This window comes from Dendropsophus ebraccatus, chromosome 3, assembly GCF_027789765.1.
Source record: "Dendropsophus ebraccatus isolate aDenEbr1 chromosome 3, aDenEbr1.pat, whole genome shotgun sequence".
Classification (NCBI taxonomy): Eukaryota; Metazoa; Chordata; class Amphibia; order Anura; family Hylidae; genus Dendropsophus; species Dendropsophus ebraccatus.
In genome coordinates, this window is record NC_091456.1 from 94,559,712 (window position 1) to 94,584,737 (window position 25,026).

A 25,026-nucleotide genomic window follows, 5' to 3' on the forward strand; every position below is an offset into this window, starting at 1 on the left:
CCCCCTAAGTACCTAAAGAACATAGAGTTAATGCCCTTGTAAACACATAAACAATTGGACCTAAATTAACCCCTTAAGGACCGGCTAATTTTCGTGTTTGCGTTTTCGTTTTTTCCTCCTTGTGTATATAAGGCCATAGCAGTTGCATTTTCACACCTACAGACCCACATAAGTCCTTATTTTTTGCGTCACTAATTGTACTTTGCAATGACATGCTGAATTTTGCATAAAATATGCTGGGAAACCAGAAAAAAATTATATGCGCAGTGAAATTGAACTTGTTATATATGATCCTCAAGTCGGTACGATTAAAACGATATGCAACTTGTATAACTTTTATATTAATTGATGGCTCGTAAAAAATTAAAACCTTTTACAGAAAATAAACGTTCCTTAAAATCGCTCTATTCCCAGGCTTTTAGCGCTTTTATCCTTTGGTTTATGGGGCTTTCTGATGTGTCATTTTTTGCACCATGATGTTGTCTTTCTATCGCTACCTTAAGTGCACACATGCGACAATTTTTCTGAATTTGATGCGACTAAAAATAAGCAATTTTTCACTTTGGGATTTTTCGGTGCTTACGCCGTTTACCGTGAGAGATCAGGAATGTGATAATTTAATATTTCGGTCGATTACGCACGCGGCGATGTCAAATATGTTTGTTTATTCATTTATTTATTTATTTTTATTTATAAAATGGGAAAAGGGGGTGATTTAAACTTATCAGGGGAGGGGATTTTTTTATTATTAAAAACACTTTTTTTTTCACTAACAGTAGTTAGAAGCCCCCTGGGGGACTTCTATATACACAGCACTGATCTCCCATTGAGATCAATGCTGTGAATATAATAGAGCAATGATCCATCAGATCGGCGCTCTATTATAATGGTCTGCAGCAGACCATCTAAATATATTGCCGAGTCGGGATCAGCGTCATTCCGAAGCTGAACCCCGGCCGATCCAAGCTGATCCAGTCATGTTTGACAGCTGCATCTAACTGTCCTAATTAGCGGGCGCGGACGATTGGGGGGTGCCCAATGTGCACCCCCCTCCCCCAAACAATAGGACCTGGGAGCTGACAGCAATGTCCTTATAGTGCAAAAGCGCTAAATTGGCATGTCCAGTTAGAAAAGTAATAAAAAGGAATCCACATAACGTGTATCATATACCTAGAATATACCTCCAGTGGGAAAAAAACTAAAAACCTGCGAAACACAGGATGTAACTGTTGGAATACAGAGATAGGCTATGTTCACATTATGTATGAGACAGGCCGGTTTTAGAAAAGATTATCCCCGCCTGTACTGCACTACCTGCAGGATGATCTTTAGTGCTGCAGAGTTCTCATGCATGCGCATCTGTGCGCGCCTGCATCAGAACTCCCCACTGCACACTATGGAGCGTGTGGCCGAAGCCGCTCGTTCCATAGTGTGCACTGACAGGGTTTTCTGCTGCTATTCCCTGAATAACGGCCGCAGAAAACTGACATGTCAGTTTTCTACTGCGCCGTCAGAGATCCCGGCCGGAGCGTATAATATGTGTATATGCTTCGGCCGGGATTCCATAGAGGCCAGGTAACATATATTTTTGTATTAATCATGGACGTTGTTGCAATCGGCAACAACGGCCGTGCTTTTAGGAAATTATACGTTTTGTGAACATGGCCATATACAGCCAGGAAATGCAGACCCCCAAGACCCAATACACGTTTTGCTACTATATACGCAGTTTCTTCCAAGGTCAAAGTGTATGTCTCATTAGAAACTTAAAAACACCTTGCATCAATAAAGAATCGCCTTCTAAGAGCTATAATACTTTTGTTGTTCCATCTAAAGGGCCAGGGCTTGTTTTTTCATAAGTGTACTTTGTAATGGCGCCTTTCAATCTACCATAACATGTATGATGGAACCCCCAAAATATTATTTATGGGGTGAAATTTTTCGATAAAAGACATAACATTTTTCTATAGGTCAGTCTAAATACAGCGATATGCAGTTTATTTAGCTAATATTTTACTTTTATCTTATTGTGGCTCTTATAGCTTTTATTTTTTCATGTATGAGGCTTTATGGAGTGTTTTTTGTGCCATGATCTCTATTTTTTTTTTGTATCAGATTTGTGTAGATGAGACGTATTGATCAGTTTTAGTAAAAAAAAAAAAAAAAATGTAATAAAAAATCACCAATCCTGTTTTTTTTTTTTTTTAACGCTTTTTGTTTACGCTGTTCACCATGCGGGAACAATATTGTTTTATTTTAATCGATCAGACAATTACTCATGCTACGATATATAATATGTTTATTTGTTTATTTTTATATATTTTATTTATAAAATGGGAAAGGGGGTAATTTAAAATTTTATTGGGGGAGGGGCTATGGCGTGTTTTTAAAACTTTTAAAAAAAATTATGTAACACTTTTTAGATCCCCCTAGGGGACTTTTACATTTTTACATTGTATCAGTAACACTGATCATTGCTATGCCATAGCATAGCATTGGTCAGTGTTTTCTGTGATCATTGCATGGAGCCTGCCTGTGGCAGACTCTTTGCATAGATCGCTGTGTCGGGAGCCATATTTGGATCATTAGGCCATAAATAATGATGTGAACATACCCTATTGATTTTTTTTTATTCACATATTTTGCAACAAAAACCACAGTGGATTTGGTGTGGATTTTCTGCTGTGGTTTGGTGTTGAATTGCTGCACATCTTTAGCTTTTGCAATCTGCAGAATTTAGTTACAGGCGCAAACTTCACTTACATTAATATATCTTTAACCTAAAAGCAATAAAATACTTAGCAAATTCCATTTTATTATGTTCTCCTGCTCTGTATGCTAATGCTAATGTCCTGGTACAGGTGTTCACTAAGTTTTATGTCACCTGGGTAAAGGTAACTCTGCAGGTGTCACACAAAGGGGATGAAGCTGCCATTAGCACTTTCACCACTTGGTGTCTCACTCTCCCCTATCCGTCTGTAAGGGCACAGCTGAAGGAAAAGGGTTAAGTGGACTGTTTTATGCTCACGGTTTCTGACTAATTACAGGTGCAGGTACCCCACACAGTTCTCTTCTTACACAGACCCACCAATAGGAGGTTAGACCCAGTCACCCCTATAAAAGCTTAGTTCCTGATGGGAGGTCTTTTTGCCTTTTGTCTTCTGTTGTGGATAATGAGAGAGAGACACACACACACACACACACACATGCAGAGAGAGTAGCTGCTGCAGTTATACCTGACCCTGGCAAAGGGGCCAGAGCTTTTATCAGGGACGGAGAGAGAAAGAGTGAGATTTTCCTATGAGAAAGACTTTTGTTAACATGTAATGCTAAACCCATTGGAGGCATAATCGTCCCCTACAGAAGCCTTGCCCACACCATGGATCCTTCTCCAGTATTGTCAGAACAGTCTAAAGAAGTCAAGGGACTGATCCACAGTAAGATAAAGAGCACAAGCTGAAGTATCTTACTGATCCCACACAGCTATCTTGGGAGGTCTCGAGGAGTCAGCCACCCCCAGTTGTATAGGCCTGGGGCTCATACTACCCAACCTGGCACTCTCTGAACTGGTTGGGCAGAAGGCGGTCTGTTGTATACTTATGAGTACGAATATTCCTTTCTTCAAACTAAGTACTATTCGCTACACTAATCCTTGCAGAGTAGATTTCTACCTTGGACAAGGCCCCCAAGACAGACCCTATACCTTTGCTAAGTCAAGCTACAACTCTACTTCTACTCACTATTTTCTTAGGCACCTCCCTCACTATTGTTACCTGCACCTGTTAAGTTCTGAAGTAAAAGTCACCTTTGGTTAAGTGTTGTACTCTGTGCTGTTTTTGTCACCATACCTGCAGTCACACAACTGTGCTATCTTTACAAGTTCCAGAGCCTGTGTGTCTGGCGCTGGGCATCACCCCTCCTAGCCACCGTGACAAGTGTTCTAACTATAAAATACCAAATGCCCACTTGCTACATAACACCTCAGCACCCCGGGCCACGGCACAAGCTGCTGCTCTATACAATGCATTCCTGGGGTCCATTGCTTTTGGGATTGCTGGATCCAGACCCTCACTGATCTAAGACTGTTCTAGTAAAGACTGTTCAAATTTGTAAAAGGTAGATGGATTTAGTTCATTTTATGGCTACCATGACAACTGAACCTTCATTACCATATGTACGTTTACTACATCCAATGACATCAATTATTACCATCATTGTCAGGGAGAGAGAGAAAGCAATAGGTGCTCCTCTAGAGAATGCTAGATATCATTGCCCCCTGTTGAAAGCCTGTTTTGTAACAACTTTTTATATAAATTTTTAGTAAAAAATATATGAAAATGGTTACAGTCTCTTGGTCAAGGTAACATTATGTACGATGGTAGCAGTGATACCCACATATTGAACCAAACATGCAACCTAACACGCTTACAACAACTACAAGGGGTTAACAGATTTCCATCTCAGAATTTTACTCCTGAATTTTACTGATATTGTGTGATAATATGGACACTATTAGTTGCTGACATCACAAAATGATAGGAAGCCCTTTTTCCTGTTTCAGAAAAGATTTTTATGTCACAGGTGCCAAATAAAACAAAAGACGTCTTGTAGGAAATGGAAAATGTCAGAACAATGTTACCATGTGTCTAGTCAAACTTTCTTTTTACAACTAACAGAAAACCTTTACATATTTCTTATACTTAGGCTCTCATTTTACAGTAATAGTTTAGAGATTTGTCAAAGCCATTTCCTACTTTTATTCCAAACCATCTAAAGTGAGAAATGAAGCAGCTCCGCAAATGGTCTTGATTAGAAATATCCTACTATTTGTGTAGAGCTCCTGTGCTGACCCGCACATCTACATGGAACATTGTGTACGCTAACCATGCAGTTGTAGTCCCTTTTATCTATCCTTCCCTTTTCCCAATATAAATAACATTAAGTAGACTAGCAAGAAGTAGTGGATAGACAAAAAGGAGTATGAGTGCAAGATAACAAAAAGCTTGTTTGTTGTCTCTTACATGTAAACTAGAGCTGAGTGAAGCAAATTCACAGTGATATATTACTAAATTGGCTAAACATGGTGGACGCACATGTTAGCTTACAGTACTGTCACTGTTATTATCCATAATCCCCTGCACCTGTCCAATCATCTGCAAGCCCCTCTGTGATGTCAGCACCTCCCCCTCTATATAAGGTGATTGGCTCCCTGGAGGCGGGCAGTAGGCTGTGTGTAGTGGAGAGTAGGTTGCAGCAGGCAGAGCAATAGGGAAACATAGGGACAGAGAGAAGAGGGTAGGAGGTTGGATTGTGTGTAGACTGTGGGTGGTTTTCATTGGGAGTCTTGCAGCCAGTATCCAGTATATAAAATAACTTGGTGCCGGTTGTGCATTATAGCAAGTCACTGGGTGTGTATAACAAGTGACTGGGAACTGTGAAGTGTTTCATCTAATAAACCACTGAGAACTGTGAATACATTTGCATTACAATAAAAACATTTTGTCTTGTTCTTTTTAAAAATACACCATAAAAATTAATAAAGCTGGAGTAAAGTAGAATTGTCTCAGTTGCCCCTAGCAACCAATCAGATTCCACCTTTCATTTCCCAAGGAATCTATGAAGAATGAAAAGTGGCATCTGATTGGTTGCTAGGGGCAACTGAGCCAGTTCTACCCCCCCACACACACACATCACCACCATTCTTTAAATTTAGTGCCCATGCCAAAACATTCCCAGCATAGCATATATTATCCACACTCGCTTGATGGCTCGCCAAAGTACAATGCGCAACCCATGCCCAAAGAACAGGATTATCCAGACACACATCCCTATGAAGTGCTGTTTTAAACTTGCAGCCCTTGCCAAACGGGCGTATCTGTGCCCTAACTTTGCACCACCCTCATGAGGGGAACTTTGCACCAGAAATGCCACTGGAACATTTTCTCCATTATGAACATTGCAAAGGTGGTTAACGATCCAGCCCTTATTCAGTATTCACACAGCTGATGAATAGGAGACAATCTGCCTGGAGCATTCCTAATGATGAAGAGGGTGGGGAGAGGGGAGGAAGGACAGAGGGGTGGTGCAAAGTTAGGGCACAGATACGCCCGTTTGGCACGGGCTGCAAGTTTAAAAGTTGTTTTTTAGGACATTAACTGCATCACCTGCCGAACAGAACCCAGGAAAGATCTTGGATTAAAAGCAGCTATCCGAAGGTACAAGTGGTTTGGGGGGGTCAGATTGTGTGTACAGAGTTGCTTTAAGAACCCCAAGAGATGCATACATAGGTCGCGTCTAGCACTTTTTTTAATTACTAACCTGGTGTTATTTATGCCTGTCTTGGAAAAATCCCAGATTTTTTTTTCTTTTAGAGAAAATACAGTGTAGTGGGAAAAACTTTGCCCCTTAGGCTCAAAGAGAGTCAGAGTGCTGCCGCTACCACCTCCAGGTGTCTGTTCTAGGACCCTCAGGGTCTAAGGGAATCAGGATGCTGCCGCTACCATGTCCAGGAATATGTTCTGGAGCCTTCAAGGACCATTGCCCCTGATGAGGCTTCCATTTTGGAAAGTCTACTGCTGTTCTGGGAGAAAGTGTAATTGAATGCCGCTGATCCACCGGTCTCCAATGATGTCCATGGGGAAAAGGTGAGTATACACTGCTAATTCACCAACGTCCATTCCTGTCCTAGGAGAAAAGTTAATATGATGCCACTGGTCCACCAATGCCCACTGCTGTCCTAGGAGAAAGTGTCACTTTGCGCCGCTGCTGTCCTGGGAGAAAATTGATATTACGTTGCTGATCCACCCAAGTCCACTACTGTGAAATGACTGGCTGATTGACATTTTTTTTTAATTGTTATTTTCCAATTTTTTACACTGTGACAACATCTGTTGAAAAAATCACTACTCTGTAATAGTCCCACTATTGTAGCTACTATAGTTTGACTGTTTTAATGAGATTCGTTTGTTTTCAATTCGTGATTTTTTTTTAATCCGACCTAATATTTGCAAACTTTGCGAAACTAATTTTCAGCTGCTAATTTTCAACCTTTAATCTCAATTCTTTTTACAGCAGTGTAATTTTTAATTTTAGATGTGTTAGAGACATAAAAGAAAAAATTGTTTTGGAGTTGGACATAAATGTTAACATCTTCATAAATGGCAGAATAGCCAATAATGGTGACAATTTACATGATTGTCTATATTAAAGGACCTATTGTTTAAATAATGTTTTCATGTTAAACAAATATTTTTTTAAATTTTTGGTGACATTTTTTTTCTGATTTTCAATTTTACTATCTATATTATAAAATAATCCTGAATTCTTGCAGTTTTCATTGTTACCACTGGGGCTAAAACAAAGCTGAGTCTATCGTTCTGTCTGTGGTGATAAGATGAGACTACTGTAGACAATAAAAGCTTCTTGTGGAATGACCTCTTTACCCCTTAACGACGCATGATGGGTATACCCGTCATGCGGCCGTTAAGGGGGATCAGAGAGGGCTCCCAGCGTGAGCCCTCTCTGCAGCCCACGGTCCCCGGTTGCTATATGTAGCCAGGGACTGCGGGTATTAGCCGACCGCGGCTAATTAAATGCAGCTGTCAAAGCTGACAGCTGCATTTGAATAGTGGTGGTGGCCCCTTTCCCTGGTGTCTAGTGGGGGATCTCCCCTACGTGATGCGATCGCGGAGGGGAGATCCGTTGTAATGAGCCGGCCGGGGCTCAACGTCGGAATGACGCTGATCCCGACTCGGCAATCCATATAGATGGACTGCTGCAGACCAGTATAATAGAGCACCAATCTGATGGATCATTGCTCTATTATATACACAGCATTGATCTCAATGGGAGAACAGTGCTGTGTATATAGAAGTCCCCCAGGGGGCTTATAATTACTGTTAGTGGGGAAAAAAAATAAAGTGTTTTTATTAATAAAAAAAAAAAACCTCCCCTAATAAAAGTTTGAATCACCCCCCTTTTCCCATTTTATAAATAAAAATAAATAAAAAAATAAATATATTTGGTATCGCTGCGTGCGTAATCACCCAAACTATTAAATTATTACATTCCTGATCTCTCATGGTAAACGGCGTAAGCGCAAAACCCCGCCAAAGTGCAAAATTGAACATTTTTGTTTACATTAAATCCAGAAAAAATGTACTAAAAAGTGATCAAAAAGTGTCATATACTCAAACAAGGTACCAAAAGAAAATACAGATCGCGGCGCAAAAAATTACTCCTCACACAGCCCCATAGACCAAACAATAAAAGCGTTATAAGGATGGGAATAGGGCGATTTTAAACACATTTAGTTTTTCTTAAAAGGTTTAAATTTTTTAAAAGCAGTCAAATAATATAGAAGTTATACAAGTTACATATTGTTGTAATCGTACCGACTTGAGGAACATAGATAACATGTCAGGGCGAACGGCGTAAATACAAAACCCCTCGAAATAAAAGGAATTGCACCTTTTTTTCAAATTTCACTGCACATATAATTTTTTTCAGCTTTTTCAGCATATTTTATAGAAAAATTATGCTGTATTTGCAAAGTATAATTGGTGTCGCAAAAAATTAGGGCTCATGTGGGTCTGTAGGGGGAAATATGCAAGCACAGTGGCCTTTTAAACATGAGGAGGAAAAAACGAAAGCGCAAAAATGAAAACTGACTCTGTCCTTAAAGGGTTAAAGGTCACAGAGCACGGTCAATGATGTTTCACATTAATCTCAAAGGGGCAGAGTCTGTCTAATGTTGTCTATGTCTATAAGGCTTGCTGTAAAGCATGTCACTAAATGCTGTTAGGAACAGCCATGGTAACATGGGGTAGCGACCTGGGGGTCGCCTGCCGCAGCAAGTCCATCCCGCCTTGCGGCGGGCTCTGGTGAAAACCCCTTAGTCTCCGCTCCCTGGTGAGGTTAGTGCCATCGCTAGTGACGGTACAGTGGATCCACGACTCCAGGCGTTACAGTAGGCTCTAACCATGGATCCCGGCAAGGTGCCTGATCTCCGTGACGTAGCCAGAGTGGTCGCACAACAGGCTCAACAAATCCAGCAACAGTCGCAGCAGATCCAGCAACTGACTGCCGCCTTACAGCAGCATACTACAGCTCAGCGCTCACCACCTCCTGCAGCCTCTTCGAGACTTCGATGTGCTCTCCCGAGTAAATATGGAGGCGATCCCAAGTTGTGCAGGGGATTCCTGACTCAATGCACCATGCATATTGAACTCTTAAGTGGTCAGTTTCCCACTGAGTGCTCTAAAGTGGCTGTCATCATCAGCCTATTGGAGGGTAGAGCTCTGGCCTGGGCCACGCCGCTGTGGGACCGAGATGATCCTGTTGCTGCCAATCTCCGAACCTTCCTGGCCGAGTTTCGCTCCGTCTTTGAGGAACCTGCCCGTGCTTCTTCAGCTGAGACTGCTCTCCTCAACCTCTCTCAAGGGAGCTCCTCTGTTGGTGACTACACCATCCAGTTCCGCACCCTGGCAGCTGAATTAGACTGGAATGAGGCCGCTCTAATAGCCACCTTCAAGAAGGGCCTATCCAGTCGGGTGAACGACGTGCTCTCCGCCCGCGACCTCCCTACATCTCTGAACGATCTAATCTTACTGGCTACCAGAGTCGACAACCGATTTTCCGAGAGAGAGGAGGAGGTCCGGCAAGAACGGCGACTAAGCCTGCCCCGTCGCTATCACCGCCTGGCACCGGTTTTCCAGAATCCTGTTGCTCCTGTACCCCAGTCGACTCCTGAGGTTCCCATGCAAGTAGAACGAGTTCGCCTGACTCCTCATGAGAGGGCTCGCCGACTAGAGCTGAATCTCTGTCTCTATTGCGGTGGCTCTGATCACTTCCGGCAGAGATGTCCCCAACGTCCTCAGTGTCCGGGAAACGCTCGCACCTAGGTCCGGTAGGAGAGGCCTCGCTAGGTGTGAATGCCACCTCTCCAAGATTGTCTATGCCAGTTTCCATCCAGACACCCTCAGGACAAATTCACCAGACTACTGCCTTCATCGACTCCGGGTTTGCAGGCAGTTTCATTGCAGCTACCTTGGTCCAAAGATGGCGGCTACCCGTGATCCAGCTAGCCCGATCCCTGTCTATCTCCTCGGTCACGGGCGAGACTCTTGCTGAAGCTGTGCTCTACCAGACTGCACCTCTAGTCCTCCAGGTGGGCGCTTTACATCAGGAGAAGATCTCCTTCTACGTCTTGCGCCATTCCTCTTCCGACATCCTGCTGGGTCTACCTTGGCTGCAATTACATACCCCTAAGCTAGACTGGAGAACCGGGGAGATTCTCAGTTGGGGTCTGGACTGTCCTAACCGGTGTCTGAAGCTTCCTCAGCCCAAGTGCTCTATGACGTCACCTGACTCCGTCAAGCCTCTACCCGGCCTACCGGCAGAATACCAAGACTTGGCTGACGTCTTTTCTGCCAAAGAGGCGGACTCTCTACCCCCTCACCGGACATATGATTGTCCCATAGACCTCCTTCCTGTAACTTCTCCTCCACGAGGTCGGGTGTACCCTCTCTCCGTGCCCGAGACTGAGGCCATGTCTTCCTACATCCGGGAGAACCTACAGAAGGGTTTCATTCGCAAATCCACATCCCCTGCTGGCGCAACATTCTTCTTTGTGCAGAAGAAGGATGGTTCTCTTCGCCCATGCATAGACTACAGGGGCCTAAATAAGGTGACAGTCAAGAACCGTTATCCTCTTCCACTTATCCCTGAACTATTCGACCGTCTCCGTGGAGCCAAGATCTTCTCTAAGCTGGACCTCAGGGGAGCGTACAATTTAATCCGTATTCGTGAAGGAGACGAATGGAAGACCGCTTTTAACACCAGAGATGGGCACTACAAATACCTGGTCATGCCATTCGGCCTATGCAATGCCCCAGCGGTTTTCCAGGAATTCGTTAACGACATCTTCCGTGACCTCCTCTATGTCTGCGTCATTGTCTATCTTGACGACATTTTGGTCTTCTCCCCTGACCAGCAGACTCACGTGACAAAAGTACGTCAGGTCCTGCGAAGACTACGGGCCAATCATTTGTACGCCAAGCTAGAGAAGTGTGTTTTCCATCAGCGCAGTCTTCCGTTTCTTGGGTATATCATCTCCGACCAAGGTCTACAAATGAATCCGGCTAAGCTCTCAGCTGTTCTCCAGTGGCCACGTCCTGTGGGACTCAGAGCTATCCAACGCCTCCTAGGATTTGCCAACTACTATCGGCAGTTCATCCCACACTTCTCTACCCTGGTCGCACCCATCGTGGCTCTCACTAAGAAGAAGGCGGATCCCAGGCATTGGCCACCTGAGGCCAAGCGAGCCTTCACTAGCCTAAAGTCAGCCTTTGCTTCTGCTCCTGCGCTAGTTCGCCCGGATGCCACCAAGCCGTTTTCACTTGGATACCATCAGCTCCTCGCCTGGCCCAGCTGTTCTTTCAGCATATCTTCCGCCTACATGGTCTTCCTCCTTATATAGTGTCTGACAGAGGCTCACAATTCGTCTTCAGATTCTGGCGTGCTCTCTGCTCTCAACTCCAAGTGAAGCTGGACTTCTCATCGGCCTATCATCCCCAGACCAATGGGCAAGTGGAAAGGGTCAATCAGGTCCTTGGCAATTATCTTCGACACTTCGTCTCCGCTCGCCAGGACAACTGGTCCAGTCTGCTTCCATAGGCGGAGTTCTCCTACAACCATCTGGACTCGGGTTCCACAGGCAAGTCCCCCTTCTATGTGGTCTATGGGCATCACCCTTGTCCTCCTCTACCTCTCTCTCCATCCTCTGAGGTCCCAGCCGTGGAGGAATTGTTATCTGACCTGCAGTCGATCTGGAAACAGACTCGACAATCTTTGCTCAAGGCATCTGACCGCATGAAGGAACCAGGCGGATAAGAGAAGAAGACCTGCCATGAATTTTCTCCCAGGTGACAAAGTCTGGCTCTCGGCCAAATATGTCCGACTCAAGATTCCCAGCTACAAGTTGGGTCCTCGATTCCTCGGTCTTTTCTTGGTGCTAAAACGCATCAACCCTGTCACCTACAAACTCCGCCTACCCCCTACTATGCGGATTCCGAACGCCTTCCATGTTTCCCTCTTAAAGCCAGGGGTCCTCAACCGGTTCTCCAACAAGTCTTCGTTCACTGCTCCACAAGCCGTCTCTGACGACATCTACATTGTTAAAGACATTCTGGCCATAAGAAAACTGTCAGAGGAAGACGGTTCTTCCTAGTGGACTGGAGAGGATTTGGTCCTGAGGAGAGGTCCTGGGAACCCGAGGCTAACATCCTGGACCAAGATCTCATCAAGAGGTTCCTGCAGGCAAGAAAGAGGGGGAGGCCAAAGGGAGGGGGGTACTGTCACGGCCGCGGCGGCGTCCCGTGCTCCGGGCCGCTGCCGTGACCTCTCTCTGCCCCATGCAGCCGCCAGGGTCCTTGTGCAGGGACCCGGCGCTGCTACCTGTTCGGCCCCGGGGGGCGCCTTACCTCGCCCCGCTCCTGTCTCCATCTGTGCCGGCCGGCGCGCGCGTCCCCGCCTCCTAGGGCACGCGCGCCGGCTGTCTCAGATTTAAAGGGCCAGTCCGCCCCTAATTGGAAGTTGCACTAATCACTCCCTATAAATTCCAGCCCTGCCCCACTACAGGTGTTGGAGCCTCTGCATGCTTCCCATAGCGTTTGGCCCAGCTCCCTGTTGTTCCTGACCTTAATCCTTGTTCCTTGTTCCTGTCCACAGTCCTTGTCCCTAGTCCCTGCCCGCTGCCTTCCCATTGTTCCTGAGTCCTGTCCGCCACCTGCGATTACGCCTACAGATCTCTGCCTGCACTCCTGCCTACTGCTCCTGCCACGCCTCGCCTGCCGTCACTAGCAACCAAGCCAGGGGTAGCCTGGGGGTCGCCTGCCGCAGCAAGTCCATTCCGCCGCGGCGGGCTCTGGTGAAAACCAGCGGCCCCTTAGACTCCGCTCCCTGGTGAGGTTAGTGCCATCGCTAGTGACGGTTCAGTGGATCCACGACTCCAGGCGTTACAATAGCTCCATCATTTTAGGTATAGTGGTTAGCCCACGATCGTCACCCCTCAATCCTAAAATTAACAATAAATGGCAATGTTGTTCCACAGGGTGCTTTGAACCCTTGGATCATAATGCACAATAACCTTCAGTTGTTTCAAGGAAACCAAGAGATACAATTTTACCCATACCATACATACATGTATTGTCTAACATGCTGACATGTCCCTATAGGGCACAGGACAATGAGGATAAAGGTAATTTTCTTACCTTCATCCTTGGCGTTGTTTTTGTGCACATTATAGTTAAATCCCTATGCTAATAAGGCGTTCCAGTGCTATGGTCTGCTCTGGACGGCCACCAGTCCTGCCCCAGAGCACCAAACCACCTTAATAGCATAGGAATTAAACTACAAACTGCATGAAAACAGCACAGAGGATGAAGGTAATAAACTTACCTTCATCCTCAGCACCCCGTGCACTATAAGAAAATATGAGCTTGTTATATGTGTCTAACCTGCGGATTTTAACAATCAGTTTGTGTTTGTAGAGCTGCATGTTATTCCCTTGTGCTATCATTCATATTTTCAGATACTCACCATTGATTAAAATACTCCTTTCTCTGTTCTAAAATACCATATCATGGCCACAAAAGGATGAATGTAGTTGATGACTTTCTATTTACATGAGACTGCCAGTTGGAACGACTGTATATTGTAACAGAATGAACAGCCATTTCTTGGCTCTGTGACATTACCTACGGATGAACCGCATTGCGCTGCCTAGTTTACTAACATATCAGCAAAGCCTGGCAAGAAAGTCTGTTGGATAGACAGTTCTGCCCATTCTTGAACAAATACTTTACTGACAAGTAATAATCAGTATGGGGTGTAATACTTCCATGTTAGACTATCACAAACACTATTTCATACAAAACATGAATATTTTTGCTGTCACTTGGTACTATATACTTTGTGGTTTTTCTAACACTTGGTGGGTAAACTTAAACAGTGCTCCACACCAAAATCTTCAGGGTAAGGTTCTGCTCAAGATAGCTGAAGGTCTAAGGTCTAAGGCCTTAAGGCTCCGATACAGCCGATAATCGTCTCGTGTATAATAGAAGGCAATGATCATTCAACATGAACGATGTCGGCTGATCGTTGCAGTCGTTTGTCTTTCAACATGTTGAATGACAAACGACTCATATTGCAGCGATCTGCCGCCACAGCTCTATGGAATAGGAGCGGCGGCAGCAGACCGCCGCTATGCTCTACGGGCTGCCCGGACGATCTAGCGATCACCCGGGAAGCTCCCCTGCAGCTCCCCGTGGCCTCCCCAGTGCTCACCAACGTGTAATAGGGGCTTTACTCACGTATCCCGCAAAGCTGTTTGTGATTGCAGATCCACAGTCATGGATCAAGTTAGTGCCCATTGATTTTTACTGTGTTATTTACACATTCTGCTTTTTCACAGATCCGTAATCTGTGAAAAAATAGGACATATGCAGATTGTGATTGCGGTATGGATTGGCCAATAGAAGTCTATGGGATCCTTGTTTTATTTTGCAGAGTTAACAGACCATCTGTGACGTCCGTGAAAGACGTGGATCAAATATGGGCAAGCTATTTACATTTTTTTTTTCATCAGTTCAACTTTTTTAACTAGAACTGTTCAATTATAGCGGATAGTAAAAGAGGACCTATGTGCAGACCTGAAAAATCACTGAATGTGTGAATGAGGCCTTAGGTTACTTTCTCAGTATGGATCTGAGGGAGCTACCTCCTATCACAGCATACCCCACATAAGTAAGATTACTGAGGTGGCACTAGCCTCTTGTATATTGTTGTCCGGGGATCTACAAAAGTGCTTAGTAAATCCCCCTACTTGTTATTTTACGGCAGTATACAGTACATTATCATCCAGACCACTCTCCACACAATACCATGGTAGCTATTCCTTGCACCAAGAACATCTAATCACTCACTGAAAGGCTTTGGCTTGCATTACTTGAGCCTATACACAGGGCCTGTAAATACCTCAAATATAATTACATAAACTCTAAGGCTATGTTCACACTACGTAAAATAACGGCCGTTGTTTTCACCGGCCAGACTTTTGCGACCAAAACTGCGGCCATAGAATTACGATCGTACGGGCTAGTCGTGAAACTACGGCCTTGTTTAATTTTGAATCCTAGCATGTTTATAAACGGGATGAAACAGGTCATTTACTTTAAATACTGCGCCCAGATATAAGTTTTACGTTTGCGGCCGCATTGAAATCCATGGCCGTTGTTGCAGTATTACCGGCCGGAAATAATTGACATGTTCATTTTTCATGGGGCCATATAAAAAACAACGGCCGTTATCTAATACGTAGTGTGAATTCAACGGCCGTAGTTACATTGCATTGCAGTCATTATAGGGAACTTCAAAACAACGGCCGTAGTTTTTCGGCATGGACAACAGCCGTTATTTTATGTAGTGTGAACATAGCCTAAAAGAGAAATGCATAAAAGGCCCCGTTCACACAGAGCAAGAACGGGGGAATTGTCCGCCGCGGAATGCCACCAGCCTCCATGTCATAATAAAACTCTATGAGAGGTGTGCGCAGCTCCTCTCCCCACGCTGAAGAATGAACATGTTCATTCTTCAGCAACGAGAGATGCAGCACACGAGCCTCGCATAGAGTATCATCATGACATGGAGGCTGGCGGCAATTCCGCCCTTTTTGCTCTGTGTGAAAGGGGCCTTAAGCTTCCCTTGAGCTGATACAGTTAACCCAAAAATCTGGCAATGTGCAGCCTGCTGTGCCAATGTCTGCCCTCCTCTTGTGCCATGCTCTTTATCTTCTCAAGCATGTCTCACATGAGCTGTACTGAAGGTCAGCACCCTCGGTTCACAAGTATCACACTCTCTCACAGCATATTTAACATCACCCACTGCTTTGCACTTCATCTTACAATAAAATGTAATAGTTGATCTCTCACAGTGCTATCAGTCATTGTACTATACTAGTCTACTGAATTCTCCAGCACTATGGCCCAGATTTATTAGTCTATCTAAGATAAAAACAATCATAGCTCAGGTTTTATTTAACCAGAGCTTATTAGGATATCAGAGCTGAGCTGTGATTGGTTGTTATGGGCAAATCAGACCAGTTTTTGGAAGTTTATTATATCAACTATCTTAATTTTGTTTCTGTTTTTTTTCTCTCTCCATGTATGAACTGAAATTAACCTAATACTTCTTACAAGACTATTAGGAAAAACAGGAGTACTCCAGTGAAAAACATTTTCTTTTAAATCAACTGGCAGAAAGTTATATAGATTTGTAATGTACGGTACTCCTATTTAAAAATGTCAAGTCTTCCCATACTTATCAGTTGCTCTCTGCCACCGAGGTGACCGGAACTGTTCAGAGCAGGAGAGGTTTTCTTAGAGGATTTGCTACTGCTCTGGACAGTTCCTGTCACGGACAGAGGTGGCAGCTGAGATCATTGTATCAGATCGGGAAGAATACACCACCTATCCTATCTATCCTAAGGCTATGTTCACACTACGCAAAAGTACGGCCGTTGTTGCCAATGGCAACAATGGCCGTACTTTTGGCTCGATGGAACAATGCCTGTTTCTTTATGGGATCCCGGCCGGAGCCTATACACATCATACACGCTCCGGCCGGGATCCCATACGGGGCCGCAAATAACTGACATGTCAGTTTTCTGCGGCCAGAATTCAGTGAATTCCGGCCGCAGAAAGACCTGTCAGTTCACACAGTGAAGTGAGCGGCTCCGGCCGCTTGCTTCACTGTGTGCCATGGGAAGCTCTGATGCGGGCGCTGTCACTTTACAGCAGACTCATCTTATCACTACAGACAAAACAGGAAGTCTCTGCTTAGTCTTAGCCCCAGTGGTGAGAATGAAAACTGCAAGATTTCCAGATTATACTCTACCACCTCCAACCCCCCCCCCCCCCCCCAAACTCAAGTTATCAGTCGATATCAAACAGTGCTGATTCTGAATTTTTATATTTCTATGTTCTTGCGTTTCTTTGCTATAGGGCCACAAATGAATGAGTCTAAGTCGTCCTCTCCACTATATTCTTGAGCTAAGTAGTCCTCTTTATGCATCAACATGCCCAGTTTGTAGGCTTACAGTGGTTAAATACAAAGGAATAGAAAGCTACAAATTACAGATTTGGAATCAGCATCCTTTATCCTACTTACAGATGACTTTAGTTTAGTGGTGGAGGTGGGTAGGTTGGAGGTGACTGAGTCCATTTAACCTCCTTTTTAGGGTGCATTCACACATTGCGAGTTGCAATAATCATCGCAGTCTATGGCCCTGCATTCCTGAGGTTTTCATTCAGCTGCAAGAATGTAGTGAATGCCATATTTAACCAATAGCTGCCGGTAAAAATAATAAACAGCTAATGCTTACCTGCCTGCGCTGTTTCTTTGCACTTCTGCTTTAGCCTTCAGGTCCCTGCTCACTGATGGCCCACTCAGCCAATCACTGGCTGCAGCGGAGTGTGCTCCTTTGCTGTCATCAGTCATCGGCTACAAATATCCTATTAACTGCTAGACAACCTAGGGTGTACAGGTACACCCTGGCCGTCTGTCAACAATGAAGCGCACTCGGGGGAATTTAAGTGTAAATGACAGGACCAGTTTTCATAGACCCTTTCCAAACTGCGATCCCCCCCCAGAAGTTAAATAACGTATACATACCCGATTAAGGTCGACCCTGTCCTCTTCTACCGGGCGCCATTTTGTGACAATGATATCACAGCAGGGGGCAGGCCAGGTCTTCATCCTCCTTGGCGTCTTCAGGTAAAGTGAATGGGACATGGAAAGGCTGCTGGTGCGCACCAGCAGCCTTTTCATTGGCTGGACCGCATTACATGGCTTCCAGCTTGCTCGGCCCTGATTGGCTGAGCTTGCTGGATGTCATGTGATGCGCTTGTGCCGGAGTTGTCCTTTAATAAAAACTAGAGATCATGGCACAAAAAATTAAACACCATACAGTCCCGTAGTTAAAAAAATAAAACCGGTATAAGAGTCACAATAGGGGCATTTTGGTAATAATTAATTGCAAAAAAAAGAAAAAAAAGATTTCATTAAAAAAACAAATAAAACATTAGAAAATCTGTGTAAACCTGCATATCGTTGTTTTTTGGACTGACCTATGGAATAACAATGTCATTTCACTCTTGCCATAAAGTTCATTAGGTAGACATGGGAACCGCCCCAAAGGTTAGAATATTGCATCTACCCCGCTCCCATCACCTGCTCCTATCTCCCCGACTCCTGTCACTAGCTTTCATCTCCCCCACTTCCGTCACTGGCTTCCATCTCCCCCGCTCCTGTCACTGGCTTATATCTACCCCGCTCCCATCACCTGCTCCTATCTCCCCGACTCCTGTCACTAGCTTTCAACTCCCCCGCTCCTGTCACCGGCTTCCATCTCCCCTGCTCCTGTCTCTCATCGCTCCTGTCTCCCCCGCTCCTGTGACCAGCTTCCATCTCCCCCACTCCTGCCACCGGCTCCTATCTCCTATGCTCCCGTCACCGGCTTCCATCTCCCCCACTCCTGTCCCCGGTTCCCATCTCCCCCACTCCTGTCACTGGCTTATATCTACCCCGCTCCCGTCACCTGCTCCTATCTTCCCGGCTCCTGTCACTAGCTTTCATCTCCCCCACTCCTGTCACCGGCTTCCATCTCCCCCGCTCCTGTCTCTCACCGCTCCTGTCTCCTCCGCTCCTGTGACCAGCTTCCATCTCCCTCACTCCTGCCACCGGCTCCTATCTCCTACGCTCCCGTCACCGGCTTCCATCTCCCCCACTCCTGTCACTGGCTTATATCTACCCCGCTCCCGTCACCTGCTCCTATCTCCCCGACTCCTGTCACTAGCTTTCATCTCCCCCACTCCTGTCCCCGGTTCCCATCTCCCCCACTCCCATCACCGGCTTCCATCTCCCACCGATCCTATCTCCTCCACTCCTGTCACCAGCTTCCATCTGTCACCAGCTCCACTCCTGTCACCAGCTTCCAGCAAAAGACGTCCAGTGGACGAAATCACGCTCCGGAAAAAACACTGGACATGTGAATAAGGCCATACTCCGTTTTGATAAAGTAGACCTGTATTGTGTGCTTTTATATCCCTTTTTTATTTTATGAAACATAGAACAGAAAACGTTTTGCATTTGACTGCTTAAGATCCTGTTAGATAATTCTTGGTTGTTATATGGAATCAGGAGTTTTGTTACTTTTATACAAATTACAGATCAATAACATTGTATATCACAAAGCATAAAAGGACAGAAGCTTCAAGAGCTAGACAGCTATTCTTTAACAACATTTAAAGTACAATTTAGAGGTATCATCAAGGCAATAATTCTGTCGCCTGCAAAACCACTTCAGTGCAAGTTTATTGCACTAGATCTACAGCTGCTGAGGCTATCAAACAGCATGAATTGTCACTTCCCAGTAAAGCTCAAGTTACAGTATATCATAACCTAATGCTTGTCCATTTATTCTGTGATGACAATAATGGAGCCAAATGTCCTATCAACACACATTTAAAGAAGCAAGTGCAATATAATATTCTGAATAGAAAAGCAATGATACAGTAATGTTCATGTATAAATACATTGGTATGAAGTCTAGTACAAACACTGCACGTAGCAGTCCAGAGCTGTCCTGTAGATTTACATAATTGCTATTAATTACCAGAGTAAGCAAGCTGTGAGACAGGCAGACACTGAGAGGGGGAGCATGACAATACAAAGAACAGGGCCAACACCATGAAGGGGCCAAAAAGCTGCGAGGAGGTGAGAACAGATGGGAGACAGGATGCTGATTTAAAAAAAAAAATGGAGTACAGGCGCCAGGATTCAGAAATGTGCAGTTACAGCTGCTTTCAGGATAACAGCTTCTAAATGTGATTCTCTCTGATCGTATCGTGTAAAGAAAGCTAGAAAGAGGGAGGGCAAGGGAAACGGCTGTTTGCAGAGATGCAAGTAAATAGAAGAACTGTATTAAATAGCAATATGAGAATAGCTATACAGAGACAACAGATCTCACATGAGAAATGAAGAAGACAGTGAGATGGTACATGAATAGAGGAAATGTGAAATAGATTGATAGCAACAATGGATAATGTGAAGTGTATGTGACTAAAGAAACTGCAAGAATGATTGCTGTAGATCAGAGAAAAGTGAGCAGTAAGAATAGAAAGATGCTGCCAATGCAAATGCAATTTGGTGGGCGGAAGAATGGATGTTGGCAGAGGTAGAAAGGGCATAGGACAATCATTACGACAGTGCATGTAAACAACAAAGAGATTGAGGTATTAGGACTGTATGTGAGAAAAGGGCATGAGTGACACAATACACTGAACAGTCAACAATGAGGAGTGAAATACTATAACTTGACAGATGAATGTCGAGTAAATGCTGAACAGATCTAATTGGGATCAGATTGTATGCAGTAGTGTAATAAAATGTCTACACCTCCATAGAAAATGGAAATTCAAGAACGGATATGAAGCAACACCAACTACCACTATAAAAACATGCCGTCATTTAACGGCAAAAGATTATTATTTAATAATTATTTGCATCCATCCTTATTAATAGTCGGCCACCTTTTTGCGATAATATCTTATATTGTAAACATAGCAATAATAATAATAATAATAATAATAATAATAATAATAATCTCATGTTATATAGATGTCTATAGCTCTAGCTTGCTCTTAAATGTAATAGATATATAGATAGGTTGGTACTGAAGATAGATAGATAGATAGATAGATAGATAGGAGTAATTATAATTAGTTAAAATTTGTTAAAGACAGAACAAATGCTAGATGGAAGCAGGATCTGAGTGATTCCCTGATATATTTGAATTTGGCAACTACAAAAGAAACAATACCAGTTATATATTAAGCTCATGTTCTTGAATACTAGCTATTTATTTAAAAAAAAAAAAATCACCTACCTGTTACTTCAAGGGGCACCGTGTCCTGCTCATCTTCAATACCTAGGACAATTTCACAACGATATAAACCTGAGTCGCTGGAACGAGCATTGGATAAAACCAAGGTGGCATTGTACCGGTTGTGGGCATATCCTGGCAGAGAGACTCTCCCTTCATAACCTCGAGATATTTTTACCACATTCTCTCGTGCCACGAGGACAGATATCTCCTTGCCCGGCCCAGGCTGAATTTTACTCCATTTAATGCGTGGTGCTTCTGAGGCAACATTGTTTGCATGCACTAATCGGGTAGGCGGTAGAGAGAAAAAGCAAGGGAGGGCCACAGACTGCGCCAAACCACATTGTACAAGGCCATGTTGATGTCTGTGGATGTGTAGAGGCTTTACACTTTCCCCATCTGAAAATAAAACAGAAAGGAAATGTTAAAATATACCCACATAGTGAATTTACTCATGAAAAACCTTCCCTAAATGAAGATGATTCCAATCAGCTGATATCACTGGGGGTGGGTGGTGTGTGTGTGTGACATATTGAAGTGTATCTCGCTAATATGAAGGGTTTCTCTCTATATCTTGTCTATCATGTAAATAGGCTGCACCAAAGGTGCACCAGCCTCCTAAAAGACTACAGGGAAACTTCTAAGGGTTGCTTTTCATACGCTGCTCTAATGTGAAGCCGCTGTAGGTTTGAACTATAATTGATGGTGTATCCGGGTATAAATTGTAATAAATCTCGTGCCTTGGGAAGCCATGCCTCCTTTAGCACAATGTCACACCCACATCCAACCCACTTGGTGAACAGGGCGGAGGTCAGTGAAAAGTCATAAACTTTTTGGTCAATGCGGCTTTGTGAAAATACTTGCAACCTTTCACTGGTCTGTGTTAGACTCAGACCTTCATAAAGGTCTCCACTTATGGTATTTTCTTTTCTTATCATTTTATCCCCATCAAAACTGAGAAGTCCAATGAACTAATACTGAAAGACAGGAAACAAAGAGCACTCTGCTAATTTCTAACATGGCCAATGACTTGACAAAGTGTCTATTGTACAATACTCTACAACTCATTTTGGAGGTTTGTAGCGCCCTCAGGGTAATATCAATAGATGACCTAAAAGTGTTGTCATACTATGTGAATAAATGTTTCAGAAAATGGACATTCAGTCGAGCTGCCAGTATCTTTTTCCATGATTTATTTACCCTAGAGGCTATGGGCACTGTATTGGGGAGTGCCTGTTCCTATAGATGTCATTCATACTGTGAGACATAGGCCCAAGAGGTCTACATGGAGCAAGTAATGTCAGGTCTACAGGGTGACACGCAGTGCTAACTAATGCAGGCTGCTCCTGATCACAACTGAGATTAGAACCAATTTAAGTACTGTCAGAGGAGGGAATCTATCCTGCAAGGATTTATGATCCCGCCTGCTGGAGATAAGAATAATAAGAGCCAGCTGTGCCCTGAAGACTATAGAGAGGATAGAAGCTCAGAATGGCCATATATCTGTATTGAACACTGGCTTTGTTTCTGGTGTCACCATTCTAGGCCTGGCTATTGTTCAAGGTTATGAATACACTTAAGATCCCAAGAAGACCTTCTCATAGAGTTGCCGGAGGCTCATTCTTAAGGAACTGTAGAAAAGAATTGCTTACATTACAAACCTCATGTCTTTGTTTAAGTTTCTTGCCTTTACTTTATTGCATGCCTTTTTCTTATATCCCTTTGGCTTACATTATATTAACTGTTCATGTCATAGTATAGAATTACATTTTTCCTCTGTGCTGTGTGTTCTACATTTGCAGTTAGTCCCTAGAGACAGACCGCACATATAGAAAATTGTTATTCGCTGATTTTTCATCAGTATCAATTACCATTCTAGGCAAAAGACAAGTTGTAAAGAGGTAGAACATTCTGCCTGTAGTACATATAACAGCTTCACATGACCTAGACTTTGTGATGATTACATTTGCCCTGAAACAGTAAGCGTGCAGCATGCATAATAACAAACTCCCAGCTACTTAGTTTAGTTTGGCTAAACCAAAGGTTACAACACAGCAAAGCAATCAGTAAATGTGAGAATGCTGTGCATATATTATGAGAAAGATATTTAAAGATATACGTTTACAGAGATTGTCTGGGACATTAATATTAAGGACCTATAGAATACACTATCAATGTCTGATCAGTCGGACCCTAACCAGTGTCAGACTGGGGTACCTGGGGCCCAACAGAGGAACGATCCTAGGGACCCACTAATGAAGAACCAGTGAGAAACTACATGCTGACTGGGTGCCATCCTGGACTGACCTGTATCTGTGTCCACCACTCCCTTGGGAATCAATGGTCTAGTTCTGTGGTGTCAAACTTAAATACACAGTGGGCCAAAATGAAAAAATTGGACAAAGTCGCGGGCCAACCTTGATAATTATTGAAGCGCGAATGGGGTGTTCCTGGCACTGTCAGTGGTGTGCGTCTCCCAGCACTGTGCACTATGATAAATTACATGATAAATTGCTATGATATGATTAAACCCCAACCCATCTAATAGCCCCCCCCCCCCAATATTGCCTCATGTAGTAGCCAACCCAACCAAAATTGCCCCAAATAGTAGCCAGCCCCCCAAGTGTCCTATATAGTAGCCAGCCCTCCAAAATAGTCTCATATAGTAGCAGGCCCTCCCCAATAGTCTCCTACAGTAGCCAGCCCTCCCTAATAGTCTCATATAGTAGCCAGCTCTCCACTGTAGTCTCATGTAGTAGCCAGCTCTCCCCTGTAGTCTCATATAGTAGCCAACCCACCCCCATAGTCTCATATAGTAGCCAGCCCTCCCCCATAGTCTCTTATATAGTAGCTAGCCCTCCCCTGTAGTCTCATACAGTAGCCACCCCCCATAGTCTCTTATATTGTAGCCAGCCCTCCCCTGAAGTCTCTTATATAGTAGCCAGCCCTCCCCAGTAGTCTCATATAGTAGGCAGCCCTCCCCCAGTCTCTAATATAGCAGCCAGCCCTCCTCCATAGTCTCATATAGTAGCCAGCCCTCCCCCATAGTCCCATTTATAGTAGCCATGGCGGGTCAGATGTAATTCAAACTCTGAATTGCCTGGTGGGCCAAAAATAATGGCACCATGGGCCAGATTTGGCCACCAGGCCAGAGTTTGACATGACTGGTCTAGTTTATTGTTTACACAGCCATGAACAAGTAGCCAAGTGTCCTTTTACATGGCTGAATATGTATCAAATACTTATTCTCCCCACTGTATATACATAAATAAATGGTTTATTTAGGTAAATATATAAACAACATGCAGTAAGCTCTTAGGATAAGATCATACCTCAATATTAGTATGTAATCTGCTGTGAGATTTTTGCAGTTCTATGTGGTTTTTCAAGCTTTTACTCCAAGCTCCCATAGATTTCAATGGGAGCCTTCAAATGGTACTGCTGTAATAGCTCAATGAGAGATTTGTGACATTTTGTTTTCCCTAAGCTCCCCTTGTGGTGGCTGCAGTCACCTAAAATGTCATTTTATAATTTCATGGAGCCCTATACAAGCATGATGGACTTGCTTATAAAAATATCAAATCAATTTAGAACAGAATATTGGCTCAATAACAAAATAATGATTCACTTTAAATAATGTTTTTTTCCATACATTCATTCATAACAATAATTGATACATTGTTATCTTAGAAAATAATGATGACAACAAACAAAACTATGCACATGTCTTTCAATCCAACATTTAAAATAGCTTGTTGGTGAAATGTGGCTAATAGTGGAGACCAGGCAGTACAGGGAACTCCTGAATTCTAGAAAAAAAAAAATCAATATATGCAAGTTGCAAAGTACATTATTCCTCGGTATGATATGTAACAAAATAAGTTTAGCCCACACATACGCACACGCACACACACACACAAGTGGGCATCTAAACAAATTTATAACCATATATATGTATATTAGGGATGGTCCGCACCGAGTTCGGTTTGGGTTTGTACGAACCCAAACCCTCGGCAATGATTCCC

The 25,026-nt window shown here is 43.8% G+C and overlaps 1 protein-coding gene across 5 annotated transcripts in view; it reads right to left on the reverse strand.

The window, feature by feature from the left end:
* The window catches only part of NCAN (neurocan), a 156,961-nt gene that overhangs the window by 62,792 nt on the left and 69,143 nt on the right, over positions 1-25,026 (reverse strand). For all 5 annotated transcript variants that reach the window (XM_069964409.1, XM_069964406.1, XM_069964405.1 and 2 more), the window contains exon 3: positions 21,005-21,400. In XM_069964409.1, coding sequence (XP_069820510.1) covers positions 21,005-21,400 — 396 coding nt within the window. The remainder of the gene's footprint in view (positions 1-21,004; positions 21,401-25,026) is intronic.